At 42.0% G+C, this 24,674-nt stretch overlaps 1 protein-coding gene across 1 annotated transcript; it reads right to left on the reverse strand.

Annotated features, from left to right (window-relative positions):
• Nucleotides 1-30: 30 nt before the first annotated feature.
• ago1 (argonaute RISC component 1) lies at nt 31-22,697 on the reverse strand. Its single transcript, XM_008294965.1, has 19 exons — nt 22,610-22,697; nt 18,522-18,708; nt 15,901-16,021; nt 14,532-14,713; nt 13,363-13,499; nt 12,889-13,023; nt 12,647-12,734; nt 9,891-10,038; nt 9,601-9,720; nt 9,352-9,474; nt 9,121-9,254; nt 8,541-8,725; nt 7,106-7,265; nt 6,488-6,578; nt 3,872-4,066; nt 3,621-3,755; nt 3,432-3,533; nt 3,120-3,319; nt 31-2,827 (listed from the first exon to the last, which is right to left on the reverse strand). The coding sequence occupies exons 1-19, from the start codon at nt 22,632-22,634 to the stop codon at nt 2,719-2,721; spliced, it is 2,577 nt and encodes an 858-aa protein (XP_008293187.1). The 5' UTR covers nt 22,635-22,697; the 3' UTR covers nt 31-2,718.
• Nucleotides 22,698-24,674: the final 1,977 nt, after the last annotated feature.

The raw sequence follows: 24,674 nt of genomic DNA on the forward strand, positions 1-24,674 counted from the left end.
AAATATAAGCAAGACAAAACACAACAGGAGTAATAAAAAACCATTTTATTTTCTTTAAAAAATAACCCTCCCCAACAGAGTTCCCATACTATCACATACAGAGCCAAAATAGTATGCTTCCATGTCCTTTCATTCAAATCTATTGGGAAGTGCTATGACAAGGACTGTTCTTGATCAGTGGCTTCAATATTGCTTAGTCAGACCGTGAGGCTGTGTGGAGAGGAGTGGACCTCTCCAGTGTCCACATGATACATTTCCAGGGTGACTGCCATTTGGTCTCCCCCCTTTGCAAGGTGCTTTGTGGCTTCAGTGAGTGAAGAACTGCATCTGGTTTCAGTGGTGCTGGGAAATGCCCCCCAGACTGATTTTTTTTTTTTTTTTCCTTTTTTTTTCCCCCTCTTTCTTTTAAGCACAGAACGAGGGGTAGAACACTGGCCCCAACTGTGAAAAGGCCCGTCAACTGGTGGGGCCAAAATACATAACAGGTTAATATTATATATTTATATGTACAAATCACCTTGGACACAATGAAGGATCAGTAAAACGGTGTACAAAGGCATTTTGATTATGCAAGTTCATAAACATGATTTAAAAATCAAACTCATCTCATCTTTTGATCCCTTTCAACTCAAAGGGGCTCTGACCATCAGACAAGATTTGAGGCGCTTAAAGGGCAACTGAGGTGGAATTTTGAGACCGTCTCCACAGTGCCCTCTTGAGGATACACTCTGACACTAGTCACAATATTCATAATAATAATGACAAAGGAAAAAAAAAAAAGCAGTCTTTGTAACCATTACACAATCGAGGCAAAAAAAACAAAAAACGACTGACAGGCAGTGGCGAGCGCGAGGCTCCTACCTCTAAGAAAACCAAAGTAAGGTGGCTCAGAATATCCAGTCATAAAAAATAATTACATGCATTTCTTTTTTTCTTTTTTTTTTCCATAAATCCAGAAAGTGACTAGATGTAAAGGCAGGGCATATTAAGTAGTAGTAATAGAGGCCCACCCTGTCCAATGTGGCAATCCCCTATCTGTGCCGCCCATGCACACAGAGCACCAATAGGGATTGGCTAACACAAGCTAGGGGATTGGGATAGGGGATGCTGCAGGTTTGTGACGCTAAATGTCAGAATAGAGGATAGAAGGGGGACGACGGGAAAGGCTGATGAGTTACAGTTTTGGCTTGAAGGGAAATAAGGGGGACAAGTGCATTTGAACAGGTTCGTCTCTACATGCTAAGAAAGAGACAGAGAGGGCAGAGATGTGTGCTTCTGCTGTGCAGGCCATGGGTTGTAAATGCCTGCAGAGGGAAGAGCTTGGTCTAAAAACGGGACAAGTGCAGGATAGGTGTGTTGTGTGTTGTGTGTGTGTACAGGTTCGCAAAGAATTGTGTGGGTGGAGGTGTAGAGCACGCTGCGTGGCGTCACCTCCACTGATGCATGTTGGAATGTGCAGAATGATCAGAGCAAGGTCAATTGCTGAATGCAAGTTCAGCTTTGCAGCACTTAAGTGATCACAGACTATATTTGCCTGCTTTCAAATCTACAGAATAGTGTTGACCTTGCCTATTGCCTTTGTTCTGAAAAAGCTATGCAAGTGTGGGTGTGAAAACTTCAAAGTAGTCTGTGTCAAGCCTCGAGAAAGACAAGTTTCACCGTTTTGAAGTCAAATAAATCAATAAGTAAAATTTAAAAAGTGCCTCGTAAATCCTAAAAGAGCAATGTATACAGAAGTAAAAGATTATCTTCCTGTTTAAGTGCCCCTTTTTCCATTGGTTGGCATCACTTTTGGCTGGTTAATAATGCTGGTTTAGGTGCATGGGGTGCAAGTATATTTGATACACTCTATGCAAATGGTCCCTCTACTGTTATGCTAAGCTTTGCCTCTATAGGCTAAATCTCTAAGGGACTGGTCGACCAGCACAGAGAGTGCGGCAGGACCTCTCTCCAATATCTACGATATGCTACACCTGCTCTTTCTGTCTCTGCTAATATAAAGACCAGAGGGCTAGCCTCACATGTACTAACAAACTCTTTATGTGCAGGACTGGTGGCACCTACATGCTAACACTAAGTGCTAATGTACCATACCTCAGACTCCTCAAGGCTGTTTAAAAAAATAACATTATTCAAAAAACATTAAAAACATGAATGTAGTTCATGACAATAAAATGATACATGTAAGTGTGCGTGCCCAGTACCACCCTTCTGGAGGATCCCCATACTAAGGGGCTTGGAACACTGGCATCCGGCATTCGGATGGGTAAAGAGGCAGCATCGTGGTGGCAGTTAAAAAAGTTTTTAGGATTTTTTTTTTTCTTCTTCTTATCGCCTATTTTTCTCCCATCCGTATTGCATACTTACATACATAGGAGTGTGAAGGTAGCATACAATACAATTACATAATAATAATATCCACGTTTTAAAAATTCAACATAAAAAGAGCAATAGTCCCGGTAAAGTAAAAACAACAAAATGACAATAATAATAATATTCATAACCTTTTGAGTGCATGAGGCTGTAGAGTCTGCCTGTCTTTTACAGGAGAAGGGCCTTATGTTTGTTGGATTTGGGTGACTGACTGGCAGGTCTGTGGAGTATGTGTAGTGGGCAGTCATTGGGAGTAAGGGATGGGGATGAGGTGGTGGTGGGCCATCTGCCCACTCAGGTAGAAATGAGGTGGGAGGGAGCGACGGTGGTGATGGTTGGAGGAGCTCAGGCGAAGTACATGGTCCTCAGAGTGTCGTGGTGAATCTGAACAGCTTTAGCCAGCGCCTGGGGATCCCGACCGTTGCTCTGGCCAGACACGTGGCTGCCTTCTCCACTGTGGAGCGATGACAGGAGGAGAAGCAAAGATCAGTCACACTTTTTTTGTGCTCATTCGAATAAAATCAAAAGTAGCACCGTGTATCAGACAGTGATATTACACGTAATGTACTTGAGGTTTGATGAATAGTTAACAAATATTTCACTGCTTTTTAAACAAAATAATGTCTATGCAATGCTCAGAAATGCACATCTCAATATAACAATTCTCCAACTGCTGTGGGTGATAAGAATTTTTACATGCTATCAAATGACAAACCCTGTTCCGCATCCTTCATAACCGCACTAACCTGTCATGTTCTTTGTCTACCAGATGGTAGCGGGCGCGGAAGGCCACGAGACGAGCATAGTAGGCTGGCGCAGGGATGGAGACTGAGCGGGTACAACGCACGTAAGTGTGGCACAACTGGTAGGTTAGAATCTGCAACTCATCAGCCGTGAAACGATTGTCGTCCCATAAGACGTAGTAATGTGATGGCCGGCTGGTACCCTGGCAACAGAGGAGAAAATTAGAAGAGAAATGTATGCAAACAAAAAAAAAGTGCACTCAAATGTGTCACTACCTACAGAGCACTACAATATTTGATTTGAGTTATTAGTACCTGTATGCCTGCATGGCTGCACAGGTAGAAGTCAAACTCAAAGGGGTGAGTGATGCTGGTGTCCACTGTAGTCCCTGCAGGAATATTCCCACTCTTCCCAATCTTAAAAAAAAAAGCACAAAGATAATAATTATTAAATGCATAAAACAGGTAAGCAAGTGAGAAAACAGAACCAACTAGAAAGCTCACCCTTTCAGACTTGTCAGCACAGAAGAGGCGTGTGTGGTGGCGTTTCTGTACCACAATGTAAGTGATACCGGGCTGATAGTCTTTCTCCAACTTTATGCACGCATCTCTAATGGCCAGGAGCTCGTAGTGCAGAATCTGCAAAGAATCATTATTTAGCACTGAATGCTGAAATGCATTTTTCTCACAATATGTCACTCTGTAATTGTGCAAGTCAAATAACAGAAAACTGGCCCAGTTCACATCTCACATACCTGAGGCAACTGTCCCTCGGGAACGCCGTCTCTGTAGAAAATGATCCTGGTGGGCTTGAAGCGGGTCGACTTGTAGAACTGAATTAACAGTTCGCGCACCATGTAAGATAAATCTTCGATGATTTCCTGCCTGGGTCTCTGGACGCGCACTGTGGCACAGTATCTGCTGGGATGGGCATCCATACTGCCTACCACCTGGAAGAGGGAGCAGTGGAAGAACGAGAGTTTGACATCAAGCTGTCAGGGGGATTTGATTTCAGAATACGCAGGCAAAAAAAACGATGGGTAGTGAAAGGCACTATGCAGAAAGTCTTCTATCTAATATACAGAACGATGGAGAAACAGTTAAAATCATGTTAGTGGATAACATGTCAATCTGCCTGCTGTTACATAGTAGGACTTATACTTATTTGAAAATCTGTGCGGCTGTAGCTCAGTGTGGGTGTTCTCTAAATGTAAAGGAAAAATAACAGAAGAGGAATAATAACAAGCCGTAAAACCTGCTGCCATAAAAAGGAGAATAGCATTCAGAAATACGTAAAAACGGTCCGTTGTGTGGCATTCATTCTGCTACTGTCTCGTTGTCCTTTTGCAGATATGACTCATTTTTCCCCCAAATGTGTTTATTAGAACATTAGCATCCCCTAAAGGCTACGACTGAGAAGTGTGGGAAGCTCAGCATCAACCTTTTCTTCCATCAGACCCTTACATGCTGCGCTCATCATTTTTCTACCAGTTTTCTCCTCAGTCCGGATGATCAAGACGGACCCACTCTCCTCTCCTCTCCTCTCCCTGTGTGACTCAATCATATGTCATAATTGCTAGGCAACACCACAACCAACCACAGCCGCGCTGAGGTCAAGGGCGGATGAGAGTTGACGTCATTTCCTTTTTGAATGTGAGTCAGTGATGAGCCATTTGTTTCCCTTTATCCCTCAATAACTCCTCTTTTACTACGTTTTTCCTTCGCTCGGCTTCATTTATTGGCCGAATCCAAACAAAACGTCGAATCGGCTACGTGTTTAGCATGGACTTAAATGGCAGTGGGAGTTTGGGCGTTGATCATTCATTTTCAGAGAAGTAATGTGAGTGTTTTAAAATGCTCATCAGCCTAAACACTTAGATTAACTCATTCTAAAACACTTGGTAAGTGATACGTGGTGCCTGAACATACACACAAACTATTAAATCAGGGCAGCAACTCATCATGGTTTTAACTATTAAACTATCAACTATTTTTTCACTCAATTCTGTTAAATAATTGTGTAGTCTAAGAAAATAGCAAATTAAAAATCCTGAATTTCCCTCTGGGATTAATAAAGTCAGTCTAGGTCTAAACTACCACAACTCTATCCAACATCCAAAACCATAGTAGTGGTATTTATGTTCCTGTTACACTTAAGTCAAATGATAATTTAAAAAAAAAAAATGCCTACAGTCCCTCCCATTAAAAAAGGAATAAAATCAGCTGTCACTGAAATAGGTTGAAATTGACAAAAGTAATAATAAATAAAAATTTAATGAAAATCGTGACATTGCTTTTGAATTGTGGTTCAACAGAAATGTTTTTAAACACACAAAAAAAACAAGTATGATGGGACCTATAAACTAATATTTAGTTGAACAACCCTTTGAGCCAATCACTGCAATCAAGTGTTTTTTCTAACTCTTAATCAGACTTCTGCACCTGTTGACAGGTAATTAGATTTCACTGCTCATCAGCAAAGTGTTCTAATTTGACCGGAACAGTTGTTAGATTTTTTTTATTATTATTATTCTTTTCACCCACAATTCAAAAGCAAATGTCTGATTTCACTAAATTATAATTTTGCAATTTTTTATTTATGATTACTTTTTTTAGTTTCTAGTTATTTGAGTGACTATTGTGAATTTTGCCTTTTCTTTAATCGAAGGGTAGGAATACATTTGAGGACGACTGTATATGACCTGACTGTGATTTTTTATTTTATTTTTTTAACTTCGGTTAAAATAACTTCTCATCTGTGTTAACGATTTTAAGCTCTTCCGCCTGAAATATACTATTTATGGCTGCAGTAATCCTCTTTTACCAGCATTACTGTGCACCATAGCCACCCAGTGCCACTGTTACCAAGCAACTACTACTACTGTGTTTGTTTTTCTGTGACATCTTGAGGTCATTTGCATAACTTACATGCCCATGCTGTTTTTCGATTTGCCTATGAAAGGAGCACCCTGGCTAAGCATGGCACCTGGACTCCCATCAGAGAACATCGCAAGAATTTTGGCCACCGAGTGCTTTAAACCGCCCTTGAACTAGAAAACAGTGTTTTTCCAAAACAAGAAATTTGAGCCTCAAGACACTTGCTTTTACTATCAAATTACCTGCATTTTGTTTTGATTAATGAAGGAATTATTTAATCAGCAAAAAGTAATACTGAGAAATGCTGTTCAAAAGTTGAAAGAGTCAGAAGCACTCCGGTGTTCCCCACTCCTGGGTTTAACCTGTACGCCCAGATTCGTCAAGTGGCCGAGCTCTGTGTGGCACAACGTAGTTACTCATTCCCTTCCTTTTCCTGAGATTGTGCTCGAGGTCAGCGTGTGTTGTTTAATGAAGGCGTTGTTTCTCAGACTTACAGCAGTAATGGAGGGCTTCTTGCCATCTCCAGCAGGGGGGTGTGTGACGTCCGCTCCCAGGAAGATAACTGGCTGCTGAAACACTGCTGACCTGAGAGAGCAAGACGAGGAGGAGGAGGAGGAGGAGGAGGAAGAGATGCAAATTACACTTGCTCATCAACACAGCGCAGGGTTGCTTTTGAAGAGTTATATTGTAATGACATACTGAAATGCTGAGATGGGTCAATGTATCATCCAGCAGGACTTTGTAGACTTTAAGTACTTAAAACTTTTAAGGAGACAAAATGAAGAAAAATAATCAAATTAAAAAAATTAACACCCCAAGTGTTATTATTGCAGGAGCCACTCCTAACTGAAAATCCACACATTTTATCCAATGTATGTGTAGAATGTTAAATATGGTGTAATTTGACTGATTGAAAAACGATATTTATGGGATCTGTGGCAATAGCCTTCTATTAATAGGTCACAACAAGGGTTAGAACACCTATATGTGACAGTTATATTATTAAACTTTTCATGTTTGGTCTTTTGAGAGCGATATCAAATACCGACCATCTAAAAGACAACACCTCAAACATGTACGACAAATTCAGAGCAGCTCAAACTGAAGCTCACCGTTGGTGAGGTACCAGGATGTTGTTGATGCCTCCCAGCTTCACATTAATCTTGAGACAGAGGTTGGACAGAGTCTGAGGTGACGTCTTCACCACATTCTTAACTTGGACGCACTGCGTGGCCATGCCCAGGAGAGTGTCTCCCACACGCTTCACTTCAGCTAAAAGGGAAAGTTTAGAAATTAGACACAGAGTACATTCTGATGCTGAGAGACTTGAAATGCAGCTGTTCAATAATCTCTCAATAGCAGCAGCAAAGTCTGTCTGAAAATGGCTTTCTGGTTTAGTGACTATTTATTACAACAGTATTTACTTGTGTGTGCTGTCACAGTCTTTCACTGTAACACATCCATCCATCCATCCATCCATCCATCCATCATCTATTGTTACATGCAGAGTAGAGGATCTGTGTGTGTTCCTCCCTCTCCACCTCTCTCCTGATGATTACTAGAAGATTGGCGACACCTGTGGGTTTCCTGCTGCTGCCCCCTGTGAGCTCCTGAGAAGTGGGTGATTGGCTCATGCTCTGGCCGGTTGTCCAATCGGGGTGGAGGATACTCCTTTATAAGCCCTCATGCTCCTTTGTTCACTCTCTGCCTCTTGCTGTCATACTGAACGCTGCTGTCAGCTTTGAAGGTTTGTGGTGGGAAGGTTTTCAGCTGAGGTAAGATTGGGTATAAGATTACCCTGTACATGTGCACATGCAGTTCACGTTTTGCTTTTGCACTAGGTTATGGGTTGATGCCACCATTGTAAGTTTTGTTTTTGCATCACTACTAAACAGGAGATAGCCCAGCCTTTTGTTTTCCTTTTCTTTCCTTACAGAAAGATTTGAGTTAGGCCCTGTTTTGGTTATATTTCATTTCTCTGATTTGGTACAACTCCACAGTTGACCCTTCCCCCACACCTTCATTTTGTTCATTTGATTCATTCAAAACTTGTAAATAAATGCCTTTTTTTCTTCACTGCCATCCATTCTGCTTGTAAGTTCTTCTGTAATTGACAGTCAGAGTTACGTTAGTGTTTGCATCTTGTAAGCAGGAACGTAACATCTATACACCGCTTGGTCCTCACTGGGGTCGCGGGGGGGGCTGGAGTCTACCCCAGCCGACACCCTGGACAGGTCACCAGTCTATCACAGGGCTACACTTAGAGACAGACAACCAAGCACACTCACATTCACACCTACTGACAATTTAGAATCTCCAATTAACCTCAACATGTTTTTGGATTTGCCGGAGAACCCGGAGAGAACCCACGCTGGACGGGGTGAACATGCAAACTCCACGCAGAAACATCCCGGGTGTCCTCACTGGGACACAAACCGGCGACCTTCTAACTGCAAGGCAACGATGCTAACCACCGTGCTACTTTGTAGTCCCCATTGCAACCTAGTGTGTCACAAATAAAAGCATAGCAACCATAACAAAAAATACCATAGACGGGAGTTTTTCCTGGCAGGATGACAATGATGAGCTGAAGTCCAGAGTAGGTGTTCTTCAGATGTCTGAACATCGGCTCCACGCTGTCCGCTCCCTGGGCATATTTACAGAAGCATGGCTGGCCCTGAATTGGCATCCCAGCATCCTTGGAGATTTTACGCAGCTGGTCTGTGAAGTTCCTGAGATGAAACCAGAGTATAGTTTGGAAAAAAGTGCAGCAAATACATAAAAGGCAAGCTGAGGTTTGTAACACTTTTCCCCAGCTTGTTTGAAGTGTATCAAAGGATGCACTGTCACTGCCCTAAAGTCTTTACAAATATACCACAACATATATGGTATTTAGAGGGTCAAAATTCTGATTAGAAAGGAATCACTGCCTTTGGGAGACTAAATACAGACTGAGTGCACACAGCTATGGAGATTTTTTTTTTTCTGCTGCCAAACAGCTAAATAAAAGTGGATATAATGACTTCCATATATCTAATGCAAGACACAGCCAAAAAATATTATGAGCAAAAATGATTTAATCCCACTTTGAAAAAAGATTCCACTTTTACTAGTCATTACTACTTACTTGAGCACCTCTTCTCTGCACTGTTTCTGTGGAGCAAAGCAGGCAATTGCCCACACTTTGATCTCAATGCCATTATAAAACTGCTTCCCCCTCATGTCCCACACTCCCTGGTTGGGGGTAGCTATGGCACGGTTCTGTAGAAGAGATGAACAGAAGAGAGAAGTCACATCAGGTCAGTTCCACAGCTAAACAACCACTGATTCTCTCTACGATAAAGACAGTTTTCTTTACCCGTCCTCCGTACTGTAGAATAGGGGCCGGCAGCACCCTGCCCGTCACCTCTGCCATGTCATCCTTCACCTTGATCCCAAACTCCTGGATGTACGGGTCGAGGTTGAAGTTGGCGTTCTTCATCTGGGGGAAGAGAGAAGGATACGTCTCGTCTCTCGCTGTCTCTATAAATCACTGAGTCATGCTGTATATTCCTATGCGTTATGTCAGTCGTGTGGCCTCCATCCAGCAGTCCTCTCTACAACTCACCAGCCTGCTGATCTCCTCTTGTCTGTCAGGCGCGGAGCGAGCAGTGGCTTTGATCATCGTGGAGGTCTGATTATCTGTCAGCTTCTTGATGCATCGTTGACCGGCTACAATGTTACACACCTGGAATGAGCAAATTCAAGGTCACTAGAGGTGAAAACGATGCTCATTCACACACACTAATTCTGAATGCGTTATTATATTACTGTTACATATGAACAATCATTTTTTTATTATGTCTTAAACTGGCAAATTCAGCTCAGTTGAATTGTGAATCTTAAACACTTCCTCACCTCCAGAGGCAGGTAGGTGTGCTTCTGCTCCTGCCCCACCTGTAGACAGGGTAGGTGGGGGTATTTGAGCTGCAAGTTGTACTTCTGCTTGAAGTATTGGGCCACTGTACATTCTACGGTCTGGCCACTTTCAAGCTGGAGGGGAAACCTGGTGGTGAAAAGATGAGGAACATGAGTTTTATTTCACTGTCATTGCAACACATCATTTGCTAGCTCCTATATCTAACCGATTTTAATCGCAGTTTTGCCCTGCAGGTGTGTAATGCATTACAATAGCTTCCTCAGTTCAACCACCAGCCTTAAATAGGTGAATATTACAGCTGAGCTCATACATTTAGATGTTTTTGTAGATTAAGCGTAGCAACTGGACTTGCTTGAGTTCCTTGAAGACGTTCCACCTCTCATCCAAGAGGCTTCATCAGTTCTGACTGACTAGTTGGGAGTTCCAGATACTTGCTGCTCCTCCCCCTCATTATGTGAGTCGTTAGTGCCCCCCCTGCCACAGTGGGGTTCATTAGGGTCTTTTGTGGCAAGGTGTGAATTCAAGGAACTCAAGCAAGTCCAGTTGCTACGATTAATCTACAAGAATAACCATGACCTGGATGACTGAAAATCTTCAGATATAAATTTAGATACCTCTGGCTGATCAGGTAAAGGATATAAAAATATATCCAAAGATTTGACAATCAGATAATCTTATAAAATAAAACAAATTTGGGGTCACATGTTGATCCCAAGACACAGTTGGGAAGATCGACAAGGTTCAGCTACAACTGCTGGGAAAATTGGCTGGGATGCAAAAAAATATACCCACAAGCAACTTCAACTGATATAAAGGTTCCTCTGCGTGAGGGATTATGTTATCAATGTACAGAATGAGCTGTTTCAACTGAACTGCCAGGAAAAAAAGCCGTGCCAGCGCTACAGAACAGCCCGCTTACCGAATACCAAACAGCAACTCGCCTCAAAACATCTGGAACAAAGTCATTTGGATCGACGAGACCAAAATTGAATTTTATGGTCGCCGCTTGGAGACGAGTCAGCGAGGCCGATGGCAAAAAGTACCCCATCCCTGCTGTGAGGAACATGTAACCTTATGGGCAGAACTGTAAATATACAGACGCAGCGCAATAAGAAGGAACGTTTGTGGTAATTTTAAACCAAACCTTCAATCTGTCCGACCTTTATCCATGTAATCCTTTCAGCTCGGTAATTTATTTTTGATGAAATATTGATAAATCCGTGTTGATGCAAATATCAGGAGGGGCTTTGCTACTTTATAAAAGGGGATTTCCACCACAGGAGCTTTTACATGTGACCTTTAACCTTTTGAGGAAGTGTACAGGCATTGAAACTGCATGCAATAGAGATTGATGGGTTCTCCTAAAAGTGTTGTCAAGAAAATGACATAGTTTGTGACAGTGTTTGGGTTAGGCCAGGCCAGGATATACACCAGGAAGTGCTTCTCACCCAGGTTTTAATCCGTTGTGTCAACAGTTTTACAAATTCACGGCATCCTCTCCATGTGGCAGTCACACTTCTGATAGTATCTCATGTCCTAATGCTCTGTAACAACTTTAATCTACTGCAAAGCAAACACTGAACTGAGTTTGACTTTAAAAAATATTGCAAATCTAATTGAAACATCTCTTCCAAAACGTTCAGCTCTGACGCAGATGGTTGTGACGAAACAACTTGCTGTAATGCTAATAATGCTTTGCAGTTAAAACAACAAAAGTAGACGCTAACGAGTCTGGATGAGAGCAGGGTTGGGGGATGTGGTCAACATGGGTCATCTATTCTTCCATGAGAACTGGTGGTGAGATTGTAATCATCAGTTTTAATATCTGTAGCCAACATTAGCTTCAAGGGCGCTCCAAGCTTCCATAATAAACATACCTATCCCATTCATTTATTTATTTTTACTCATAATATCGCACATGTTTGATGTTAATCAGAGTGGCCCTGGTAAGTGTGTGAGCAGTTCGGGAGGTTTAGGACTGGATCTGTAAACCCCTCATATTACCAAATAATCTGGGCTAAACGGATCAAGCCAAGATGCCAGGTCAGATTTCCCCTCGAAATGTCGGGAGAGGTGAAATGGTGGTAACTCGGCCTCTAGTGTGAGCCCAACCTAAAAGGGATAAATGTTGCTGATTGTTCCAATACAGACTTGTGTACTGCTTGATTCGGCAAATTAATAATAAAACATACTACCTGTGAACAATTCCGATATATTCACACAAGAAGTCAACATTTCTAAGCTTTTAATCATTTAAGAACTAAAGTCATTTTGTCCACTTTCCATTTGAGAAAAAAAAGCAAGATGAAGAGAGAGAGAGGTCAAGAAGACTAGTTAGTGAAATTGAGATGTTTTCAGTTCTAGCAACTAAAAACAACAAAAAACACATTTCATGCACCACCACAGATTGTTAATACATCACTGTTCTAATTTCCGTAATCTTCATGGTTCTGAAGAGTCAGAAACACAAAAGAGAATGGACAAAATTAAAAAAATCTAAATACTGGTTCTTTGGTGGTGGCTCCTAGCACCTGGAACTATTTGAAAACACCAAAGAGAAAATCAGAGGGACAAACTGGCTATTTATATCTTCATAGATTATTCAAACACATATGGACGGTTTTGGGATGTCATCTATCTCTAGATGTACGAAAACTGAAAATGTGAGTGTTGGCTTTGGAAAAAAAAAAAGAAAATGACTGCAATGTGAAATGATGTGTACAGTCGTGCTTACGTTTGGTGGCTGGCAGGACGTCTGGTGACATTGCATACGCGATACTTTCTCTTCATTTGGCCACAATGGGTCACCTCCACCTTCAGGCCTGCAAGCAACACATAGGATTCACATCCATGAACACAAACTGACACTGGAAGACTGACAAAATACTAAAAATCAAAGCAGGTTAAAAAGCCTCACATGAAATGAAAGGCAAAAGGGAAGTATCCCGAGCAAATGGCAAATACCTATAGGCCTACCTTTAATCTCCTTGGTGAAGCGGACCCTTTGCGAGTCAGTGAGAGTCTTGGGCTGCTCATCAATGTTGCGAATGTCCAACACCTCACACATGAACTCAATTACAGGCTGGGCTTTGTAGAAGGCCGTTGCAGACACTAGAGGGAGACAGAGAGCAACAATAACTTCATAAACATCAGAGGAGAACGTTGGTTTATGAGCGTGACAACTCTCAGGACCCTTTGTCCTCATTCACAGTATTTATCCACAGGAAAATGAGTGATACACTCAGCTAACAGAAAGAAAAGAAGCTGCCTGGATTTATTACACAACATTTCTAAGTCACTTATGGTTTGATTCCTCTTTTGTCTCAGAGTAGTTTTTACTTTCAACGTTTCTGTCCCAGTGTTTCTGTGTAGTCATGCAATGTCAGTAAAACCCACTGAGATCACAGACTGATTACACACTCTCTGGTGAGCTTGTCTTTAATGACTCACCATCAATGTTAAGCATCATCTTCCACATGGCAGGACGCACAGACTGGTGGAAGCCAAACCAGACTTCCCTTCCCCCACCCAGTGGGTGGTAGTATCCTTCAGGTGGGGAGAAAAACGAACGGCCCACTGGAGTGTACCTAATTGGAGCGGGTGGAGAAGTGGGAATGATGAATGTGCAAATTCAGAGCATGACCTCAGCATGAGTTCATGTTCAGTAAAGTTGTTCCAGAATAAGTCAACCTCAACCAACAACAAAGAAAAAATCTGGGGTATAAGGAACAGTGCTATATTCTCTGGATAGGTGTTTGTCCAAAAAAAACAACATCAGATCAGTTACAACTTAAGTGGCTAATAGACTTTTTGTTGACTATTTTCTGGTCAAGTCCTCCAGCTAGTCATCATTATTCCATTTCTCACTATTGTTCAGTGAACTCGTTCACACACGTCTCAGCTAACAAGCATCTTTTGTTTGGTGACTGACACCTGGAGCTACTGGGACACCTCATGCAAGTGAAGGTAAGAACTCAGTTAACATTGGGAAGCTGCATGGCTAGAATGTAAACTACAAATAAAGGTTTTAAGATGCAGTTGATTATCTAACTCAGTGGTTCTCAAACTGGGGGTCAGGACCCCCATGGGGGTCCTAAGATCATTTCAGGGGGTCATCAGATTATTGTAAAAAAAATAATAATAATAAATAAAGCCTACATTTATCAAATTTGTATTAGGGCTGTCAAAATCAAAGTATATACTTCTTCCCACTCCCACTTTTTGAACTTGTTAACATTATGATTTGATTATGCAATATTATTATTCTATTTTAATGCTCTTTTTAAAATTATTTTCTTTTGTTTTTCACTTTCATTTTTTCGAAACAAATTCAAATCATTCATTCATTCAAAAGAAAATGAACGTGTTAGTGTAAAGAGATTAATCTGTGGAATTAACACGTTAATTTTTAATGCATGAACAACAAAGTTATTACTCCTGATATATAAAAACAAACACAAACTTATGTTATCTTCGGGGTCGTGGCTCAAAAAGTTTGAGAACAACTGATCTAACTGAACACACCATTTGACAGGATTGCGGGTGTTGCAGGACAAGTGCCTACTTGTGCTTTAGTCTGTACTTGTGTAATTCATCGTGAGAGGGTGACTATGGTTCACCTCATAGAGGCCAAGTGGCGCATGGCCACATCCAGGGCTTGAACTGAGTCCAGGGGGACCTGCAGCCGGCCACTGACTAGAGTCTCCTGCAGCAGGCGCCATGACACCTTGGCCAGCCAACGGATGGACACCTTGAAGATTCGATCCTTACCCTCACCAGGGATAGTTACCTCAAAATCCACCTGAAAGAACAAAGCAGAGAGAAAGAACAATATAGATGGGCGTTTAGTAAGAAAATTAACTGAATGCTGTATACTGTAAAGTATTTTGAAAGGCAGTTAACATCACTTTACATTACTGACAATTAACATTGCAAGAACTTGTGAGCTTGCATGGCTTCGTCTTGCTCAAGTTTGAGTTTCCACATCTGTAAATATGACCCTATGCAGCTACATTAATATGAATCCATGAACAAATACTATGACTTACACTGGCTTTCTTTAAAGGCTAAAAAAAATTCAAAAATATTCTCAAACCTTCCTTCATGGAAAATATGAAGCATCACTAAGCAGCCAGCTATCAAACAAAAAACAAACCAATGTAAATGGCTCGCCTGTATCTATCTGAAAAACGGCCCACTGCAGCTTAAGAGAGGGTGATGGTGCTGGACTATTTGTTGGACAGCCAGCAGAGACTCCTTTAGGCTGAGCAGTGCTTCCTCTTTTCCAGTATTTATGCTGCGCCAGGTTATCTGGTCTGCTGGCTGTGGCTCTACTATTTATTAGACAGCTGTAAGAATGTTATAGATATTCCTCCAGCTGTCTTCAGGGCAGCCAATCAGCACATTTCTATTTATTCCCCTTTATTTCTTTAAGGTTAGAAATAAGAGAAAGCAGATATTTTTATACTCAAACACTGATGCACACAAACTAGAAGTCTCACACGAGAAAGTAGGCGTGTGGATCACATGTTGGATTCTTTGGTGAATGATGCAATATTTGCAGATGTTGAATTGATTTAATTGAATTCAGGAGCCTTGATATGAGAAAAAGATAAACCTGCTGCTCACTAAAAAGTGTCACATTTCAGTGTAAATGCTTTTATCAGTTAGCAAAATGACAACATAGATCAAATTTTCGTTTCGATCAGTCATATTAGAGTCATGATCGTTGAATCGATGTATGGATCAATGAATCGTCACACCCCTACCAGACAGTAGCAATAGCTGTGAAGTTATGTTTAATATAGGTTGAAGACGCTCGTGCTCTGCAGCAGATTAGAGGTAATGCATGCTTTCAAGCGTGATTTAAATAACCCTGTAATTCCCATCTGAGCAGGGCTTAAGAGTCTATTGATCCCTGAGGAGAAATTAGTTGGTGATTATAGCATGGTGTAACAAGGTAACCCAACAACCACAGCAAACACTCACCTTCTCACTCCCAATAGGAAGTGCTAGCACTGTGTAGATGTTCTTCTTGCCGTCATACACGGGCTTTCTGTCACCAAAGAGCTGGGGCTTGAAATGTTGCACCATGTACTCCACCACCTCTCTGTAGGAAACGACAAACACAACACGGGATTAATACAGAACGTAAACAGAAAGAAGCCCGCCAGTTAGAACCTCTGCTTCATCAGGATGCCCTATTGTGATCGAAAGGGGCATTTCTCAAGATGATAGAATATTGATCAAGCAGGATACAGCTGGTGGATGCAATATCTCATGGTCACGGGGGGCAGAGCAAGGACAAAAACGAGCGAGGGTGCAGGTGGTGGGGCCTTCATTTAAGTGTGGGGGGATGAGGAGTCGTTTTGAAAAGCAAAGGTCAAAAGGGCTTGACCTTTGCAAGCCTTCTTGGACCCATTGTCTGAAACCTCAAAATCAAAAAGGGGCTGAAGCTCAAAGACCCTCTCAGAATGTTCGAGAAGGTAGGGCATGCAGTTTTGGGGGGATTCTTTTTAAATTTCACATTTTGTGAGGCCCCAAATGGTCTCATTACAAATAGGAACGTACTGGTTTGCTTCAATTGTTAATGTTCACAACCTCTTAAAAGGCAACAAAGCTACGGGACTCTAAACAATCTCTGCTGAAATCCTGAAGGATTTTAACAAAAGATGATTTTTTTTTTTCTGTCAACAGCCAAATGATATATGAGAGCACTAGTACTGGGTAAGGCATGTTTTAGGAGACAAAAAAAACAAATTGTCAAGTTACTAGTTTCAGGTTTCGATTGAAGTAAATAACTTTTCTTCAGGAGACACACAAACATATTAATTATTAACTCACTTAATATTCACAAGTCCAAATAAAACTGTCAGCCCACCATGTGATATATGAACATGTGGCTCGAAGCAGCTGCACTGCTCTTTTCAAGTGGCTGTCCATGTTTTGTAGATTCAAGGACACATCCTATATTTCTTTAGCTATGAGATAATCAGCGGTTATCCTGTCGCCTGAGGCCATCGGTGAGCCACACTGGGCCTTCAGAGTTCATGGACTGGGCGAGCGCCAAATGACTGGCAATTTAGCCTATATATTATATTTCTGCATCTAGCCGAGCCCTGATACATGACTCCACACATGAAACAACTGTAAAACATGATAGCCAATCAGATCTTGTTGACAGGCACCACACAGTCACAAGCGTGACACCATTTCAGCGTGGGAGCAGAGACAGCAGAGCAAAAGGGGGAAATGACATTCATGTCTTCATGAAAGGATGGATTCTCCTGGATCAAACATGAAGAACCACATGTAATGGATGGCGTGTTGCCAATTACCCTCCAAGGCAGACAAGACAACCTTTTTTTTTTCTTTTCAGAGGAACTGGCTCTGTGGGGAGCCATGACTAAAGTCTGCAAGGCAGACACTCATCACATTTCCTCTGTTGAATTGTGAAATGTATTTTTATGTACTGTTTATTGCTTGGATTAAAATAATGTAACAAATCATGAACATGGCGGTTCTTTTTTGCTTTTAGAATTTGCTACAGCTAAAAAAAAAAGATGTTGCAGCTGGTAAAAGTGGATAGGAACTAATGGGTTCATAAAAATTAGCTAATGCTGAAGTTTGCAAGCAGGTAAACTGTTAGATTCTTATTTAATGTAATGTGTTGCAGTGTCCCTTGTTTGGAAAGCACCTTACAGTATGTTTAGTCTTTGCAGTAATATCCTTAAAGCCCTTCTCAAATCAGTGACTACGCCAACCACTCGGATTCGACCTGCATCAGACAGCGCATCACTCAGCGACCCGGTTCCAGTGCTTCTCCATAGCATAAACACCAGCCAAGGTGAAAGGGTCACTTAGGATAGATTCACTTCTGACTCGACCATCTGTTCAGAAGTCACTTGTGCACAGCGACTGCAGAAGATTTTTTTTTTCTTGATTCAGCACAGATGCACGCACTTCTCACATTATTTTTGGCTCTTAAAGGCCAAAGATGGAGTCACACCTGATACCTTCAAAGCAGAAAAACTTTATCGAGCACAGCATGAAACATAAGTTCAGAAAATATGCACTGTTGGCTGAAAACGTCTGACACGGGCCGCAAATTATTTCACTTATCTGAGCAATTCATCGCTTAATATCTACTCACACTTCACCACTACTTCGTCTGCATGAGTTTATAAGACTCGTCTGAGAAACATACGCTTGCAAGTTAAGGAGATCAGCTTCGGTCGCAGCAAATTTTTTAATATTTCCCCCACACAAGAGCACAATAATCAGCCTATAAAAAAATAAACAGTTGTTGCAATGAATTACATTTTTCATGCATAAAGAAGCTGCAATCGCTGCCTCCAGAAAGACTGACAACACAGTGATTACTGCTGGCTGTTGGGCTTTCATTATCCAATTTCATCCTGGACCACACAGCAGACACTTGTTTTCTACAAATACATGCCCCCCCACCCCACCACCGCCACCGCCACAAGTTAATCACTGCTTATGACACATGGCAACTGATACGTACTGATCTTTCAAATGAATGTGGGACATCATCACAGAAAAGATGAAACCTTAAGACTTAAAGTGTAATCATAATCGGCTTTTACCTGTTGACTCGTCGCGGGCACTTGTCAGGCTTGATGTCCACCTCATAGTGATAGACGTCCATCTTTGGGATCTCCACCTCAAAGTAGTTGGCCAGCAGCTTGATGGGCTTGCCCACGGTACCCATGCCAGGCCGGCGGGGGGCATGGAATACCTGCTGCAAGGGTGGGGGGAAGACCCCCATGGGCACTGGACAGACAGCGAGTGAGGCGCCATCGACAAGGACGGGGAATGGGAGGAAAGGAAATCCAGAGCAGAGCAGAAAAGACACAAAGCAACAGCGAGGATGGAAATAGAGCGAGTTAAAGCAAAGGGATGGTACGGCCAAAGAAGGCCCAACGGAAATAAAGAACAGTTAAGTGAGGAGGTGGCAAAGGAAGCGGTTGTGAACAGCGGAGGACAGGGCAAAGAGGGCGAGAAATGTGGGCATAGGCCAGGAAGGAAGCGTAGGCAGGAGCAAAAAAAAAAAGGACATGATAAGTGGCCACAAGAGTTGGTTGCAAAGACAGGAAGGCAGGGAGAGGGAAGATAGGAAAGAAAAGGAACAACGTTAGGTAGAAATAAAAGAAAAAGTTAAGCACCAGATCGTAACATGTTATAGAAAGAGCAGCATCAGGGGGATGGAGGGGGATATCGACAAGGCATAAAGAAGAGGAGGAACAACCAGATTAGGTCAGATGAGGATGGACAGGGGAGGGAAAGGGGGGGTAGAAAGAGTGTCAATGGCGGGGAGAAAAAAAAAAGAATAAATTAGCAAAATGCTTCTTCAAGTAGAGAAGTGTTTATCACATGAACTTCAGTTTTGTGCCTACAAAAAAATACCACCAATTTAGATAATAAAGTCATTGTCTGAGCAAAAGTGACAAACTTCTGCTGGTTTCAGCTTTTACAAGTTAACAATGTTCTGCCTCTTTCTGTGTTAATTCAATCATTTGGATTGTTGATTTAAAATGAGAGAATGTATAACGGCATTTTCACCATTTCTTGACACTAAGGAATATAGCGCTGAAGCAGGAAAAATAAAAAGATCAACTAACAATAGATTGTAAATGATTAAATGATCGAGCAGAAAATAAACTGTCACATGTTTGAGAATGAAATCATCATTTTGCAAAACAAAATCGTTAAATGCTTTGTCTTGAGCTTCTCAAATTGCACAATTTTCTGCTTCTTTTTATCACATTTAATATTAAACAGTATTTCTCAGGCCAGCAACTCGATGGCCATGAGTTCAGTCCTTTCAAAATAACTCGGATGTTCTTTATAATAGTTTATATTTGGCACTGTCTTGTATAATCCAGGCTAACAGAGGCACTATTTCCCAAACGGTACTCCTCATGCAGCTTTACTCGCACTGATTAGCGGCTATCGATGCCAATACTAGTTTCACATCTCAAAAGTAAGAATCTGATTGAGTCAGAAGCCCTATTGCAGAGGGGGTCCTATGGGTGCTCGATGTGAGGCTAGCTGTGACTTATGCCTAAAGGGGCCCACTGCCTTAACCTCTGGGTCCCCAGAGAACAGCCCTCCTCCACCACAACAAAGACCCCAGCTGCCCTGCTCCTCCGTCTCACACACACACACACACACACACACACACACACAAATACACGGGTGTACGACAGAGGGAGCGCCCTTGGTACGGTGAACACACTCATACACACAAACACAGGGGGCCCCCCTCTACATTCCCAGCCTCACCATGGAGACACCACGGCAACACAGCATTGTCATGGATATCAGGGGACCTGTGTGTGTGTGTGTGTGTGTGTGTGTGTAGGGCTGTTGGAGGAGATGGGAGGAGGCAGGGTGCCACTGTGACCATGCTGAAGAGACCTTGGCCTTTTTGGTCCTGCAATGAGTCTGTTCCCACATCAGGCCAAGGCGCCTGTGTACCCTAAACTGGAAAAGCCCTGCTTTAAATAGCCGCTATGGAAATCCTTGGGTTGAACATACCACTCAATCATATGTTCACTAAGCCTTCAGAAAATGCCAAACTGACAGGAATAACCATAAACCACAGAAAGATGCCCTGCTTGGCGTCTATCCGTGTCTTTGTGTGTATGTACATCTACGTGTACGATCACACGTCACGAAAACACATCTGACAAATACCATAAACACAGACACCAGGCATGTGGTGACCACTTGTACTCTATGTGCAAGAAATCATGTACGTGTGTAAATGTGTGAGCGTCTAGACCAGAGAGTGTGTGTGTGTTGTGATTGTTGCACAGTCACACACAATGACACACACTTCGCCCTCGTGCCAGTGAAGGCAGATGGTGAGAAGCGGAGCCAGCGCTCTCACATATCCCAACACAATAGCAGTCTTTCCCGGGCGGTAAGACTGAAGCGGAGCTGCATCACAACATGAAAACGCGCACTACTTGCCGTCTTTACAATGACGTAACAATAACACCAAGTCACATGGGAGTTACTGTTTTAAAGTTACATTTGGGATGACATGTTTGTGGTTCTGTGCACTTTGTTTTGGTTCATTAGAGCCCAGTTGGCAAACTTGGCCATTTCACAACCTTTCGGTCAGCTCTGCAGTACGATAACTTTAAACCCTATTTTTAAACAAACAGAACTACAAAATTCCAGTTTGAGTGTTTGGCTTGTAAACAGCAAAATATTGAATATGAGGATAATAGCAGGTCTCCAATGTAGCTAGTGATCAAAGTGCTACTGAGCTTAAATGCACACTGAAATAAAAATAAAATCCATCAGAACAATGACTCCTTAAAATCTCACATGATGGACCAGTATTGGAGGTTTACTAGGAGACCCCATCACTCTTCACAACAAGCCAAGAACACGAATGAGAAGGAATTATGCATCAATTGGCCAAACTAGTTGTGTCTCTGAACATTTGGCGGTTGACCATGAGCTAAACATGGCAATCAGATCAATCTTGGAAAACAGCTCACTGAATCATCACACTTCAAACACAAAAGCAGACTTTGAAATGAGGGGCCCTGGGGGCCCTTCCCCCATCCCAAAAAATAAAAACAAGCCTATTCAACTGAATTCAAGGTTCAGGATCTAGAATGACAATGTGATTTTAATCTCAGGCCTATTTGTGTGAATACTGCTCGTCCACAGGCAACAAAAAGATAAGCCTGGGTTTACACTACACTGCTTCCATAAGAAACGACAAAATTCTGTGCAAAAACTTTGCCCTACAAAATTTCAAGACACTGAAGTTGGATAAATGATGCCAAGGTTCAAGATTTTCCACAGTGAGTGAACTTCAGACCTGGGCATGAGTCAACCGCTGCCTAGTTGGTGTTTTAATTGCTTGCTTCCACACCTTAGTATCCACCAAGAAAACTACCAAATATAGATCATGTCTGGCACCGATAAGCATTCATTGGCTGTAAATCTGAAAGCGAAACGTGCAGAGAAAAACCACACATATAAACGCAATGCACTGCAGATGCTTCTGTCTGTCCAAGTCTAAAAACAGCTTCTGTCAACTCCAACAGCAAATGTGCAGATATCACAATTGAGGATTATTTTTGGTTTCACATAAATAAATCATTCATCTGTCCCTGCAGATGGTAGGCCTGAGGTTACCTCTAATATGTGCATGTAAGGCAGTGGTGTTAAACACTCTTTAGACAACGTTAACACTGCGACCCAGCATCCCCTGTCAGTGGACGGGAGGCTGGTGTGCTGTGCGGAGCGTGCGGGCTGCAGCCAGCTGCTGCTGCTGCTTGAAGGCGGGCTTCACCTCGTCCCTCCTCACCGAGATTCCCACGACCTCCCTGCCCCCGCGCATGGCTGGGGATATTGTCAGCGGTCCAAAAGGCTTGTCTATAGCCATAAATCTGGATAAATAATAACGTTTCTTACTAAGTGTTGTGCATTGAGACAGAAAGAGAGCCCGCTCCATCTCCCACTCTCCCTCCTCTAAACGTTGCGATGCAACGGACAGGGTTGACACCAAGCCTCCTTGTACATCTCCCTGACGCTAAGGCCAGGCTACGGTGGCCCGTTTTCTCCATCTGCAGTCAATATATGCAGCCATAACGGGTATCTGAAATGATAGGATTTGAGAGCAGTGAAGTAAAAATGAACCTACCAGCGCCAGACGGTCCCGGCTCCATCCCATTCACTTAGCCGCGCGGGTACAAGCTAGCTACTCCGGGGTGCTGTGGCCAAACCGCCGGCCCCTTCAGGGTGGAAGCGTCTCAGACTTCCAGCCCCCTCCTCTCGGCGTGTAGTCTTCTCCCTTTCTCGGTGTACCCCCGCCCCCTGCCCCTACCAGAACCCCCCCAGACCCGCAGAGGAGTTGAGGCTAACGGCGATAGCTGCCAGTTGCTTGTCTGCCCGTTGACCCTGGAGCTAGTAGCGGCAGAGCTGGAGGGCGATACCGTCGGATTTGTGAGCGCTCTTCCTCGGCGGCGCAGCGTGATCTCTCCCGGCGCTGTGATTTCGCCGATTGTCCGCGGCGCTGTGATTTCTTGACGGTCTGTTGTGCTCCTGCTCACCGTTCAAGCAGGATTCTCCAGCGGAACAAAAAAGGCCAGCCCCTCACCCCCCAAAAACCTGAAACTTCTTCTTTGCCATTAAAAAAAAAAGTGCAAAGGAACTGTTGATGAACTTACTGTCACACCCCAGAGGCCGAAGGCGGAACTGCACTGCAGATATGCAAATATGTGTCTGGCCTGGCTCACAGCGATGAGTGTGAGACTCCAACATTTTTGTTTAAAATTATAATTACATGGACGGCTTTACCCAATACATATGAGCATAAAATATTGAATTATTTCAGTATATTTAAAGGCTATGCTTATGTTGCTATGATGGTTTATTTTCCCAGTAACAGTGAGTAAAGATTAAATGTAGACTTTAAGCTGATTTGATGCTTATTTGATAGGTATAATTTTATTCCAAAGATTAAATTCTAGGCTTAAAGCTAATTTAATGCTTGAATGTTTAGCATCCTGATGTCTCTTTTCTGTCCCTTCCTTGTTGTACCCTGATAATTACCACTCTTACTGCATTGGTACTAATCCTTTAGTTGTTGTTTTATTACCCTTTTTGTGGATATTTTTGATGAACCTTGTCTTTATTAATTCTTTAATGCATTTCCATGTTTTTTTTTATTGTTTTTTTTTTGTTTTTGTTTTTCACCTGTGCAAATAAATAAACTAATCAAACTTTAGTTTCTAGGCCGACAGTTAGCACTGTGCAGCCCGCAGCACCCATAGTGGATAATTTATTTTATTTATATCTATACAAAATGTCTTGCGCTGTATTAGTTGGCTGTTTGTCCCCAGCTTTCATCTCTCTTTTTGTTGTTTCCTTTCTCCATCTATATGTTCCTGTTAGGTCATTTCCAAAAAGCACAAGCCCTCTTTTTGTTATCTACTTAATGATAATTAGGTTATTCTTCCCCCTGAGCTTAAAAATCACAACAACTGTGTTCAGGACATCATTGTGTGTTTATACATACTTTATTATCAAAAAAATGAATGAATTGTCTGGTCTATACAATGTAAAAAAAAATGCTCATCATAGTTTCAAGTTTTCAAGTGAACGTCCCTAAATTCTTCTTTTTTTTTTTTGTCAGAAGAGCAGCACCAAATCTGATGACTACAAATAGTTTATTATATCTGGAAAGCAGTCAAAAATAATCTTAATGTCACATAAGCCACAAAAAACAAATCCTTACAACAGCTAAAATATTTGATTGTTTTTGGCTGAATGTTTCTTTCCTACTGATTTTATCTTTAAAATATTTATACATTAAGTAAATCAATTAATCACATTTTTATAACAACATTTTTGCATACTTTTGGTCATCATATGTTTTGGTTTCAGACATTTCAAAGTCAAATTTCTCTGTACTCTTTGTTTATACACTTTGGATGTATGTGGCCATGTAGATATTGTGATATGAAATGCATTCTAGTAGCCAGCAGGTTGGCCCGGCATTAAATAAATAGCAATTTGGTAGTTGTGGAAAGCATAAGTACCCTTGAATTTCCTCAACGGGATGAATAATACACAAGTAATATTTGCACATGTTGCACAGATTTGTACAGTCCTTTAATTTCTTTGTTCACTGTATATTTTTATTGGTAGCATTGGACACTTTTTGGTGCAGTTTTTTGATTTAGTACATTTTTTTAATTAATTTT

This window comes from Stegastes partitus, unplaced genomic scaffold (genome assembly GCF_000690725.1).
Source record: "Stegastes partitus isolate 25-593 unplaced genomic scaffold, Stegastes_partitus-1.0.2 Scaffold1009, whole genome shotgun sequence".
Taxonomy (NCBI): Eukaryota; Metazoa; Chordata; class Actinopteri; family Pomacentridae; genus Stegastes; species Stegastes partitus.

Coding starts and splice junctions, on each gene's coding strand:
- ago1 (XM_008294965.1), bottom strand. CDS start 22,634: ATGGAGCCGGGACCGTCTGGCGCTG. Junction 6,579..7,105: donor ATCCTGGTACCTCACCAACG/GTGAGCTTCAGT, acceptor TTGCTCTCTCAG/GTCAGCAGTGTTTCAGCAGC. Junction 4,067..6,487: donor AGAAGCCCTCCATTACTGCT/GTAAGTCTGAGA, acceptor TCCCTCTTCCAG/GTGGTAGGCAGTATGGATGC.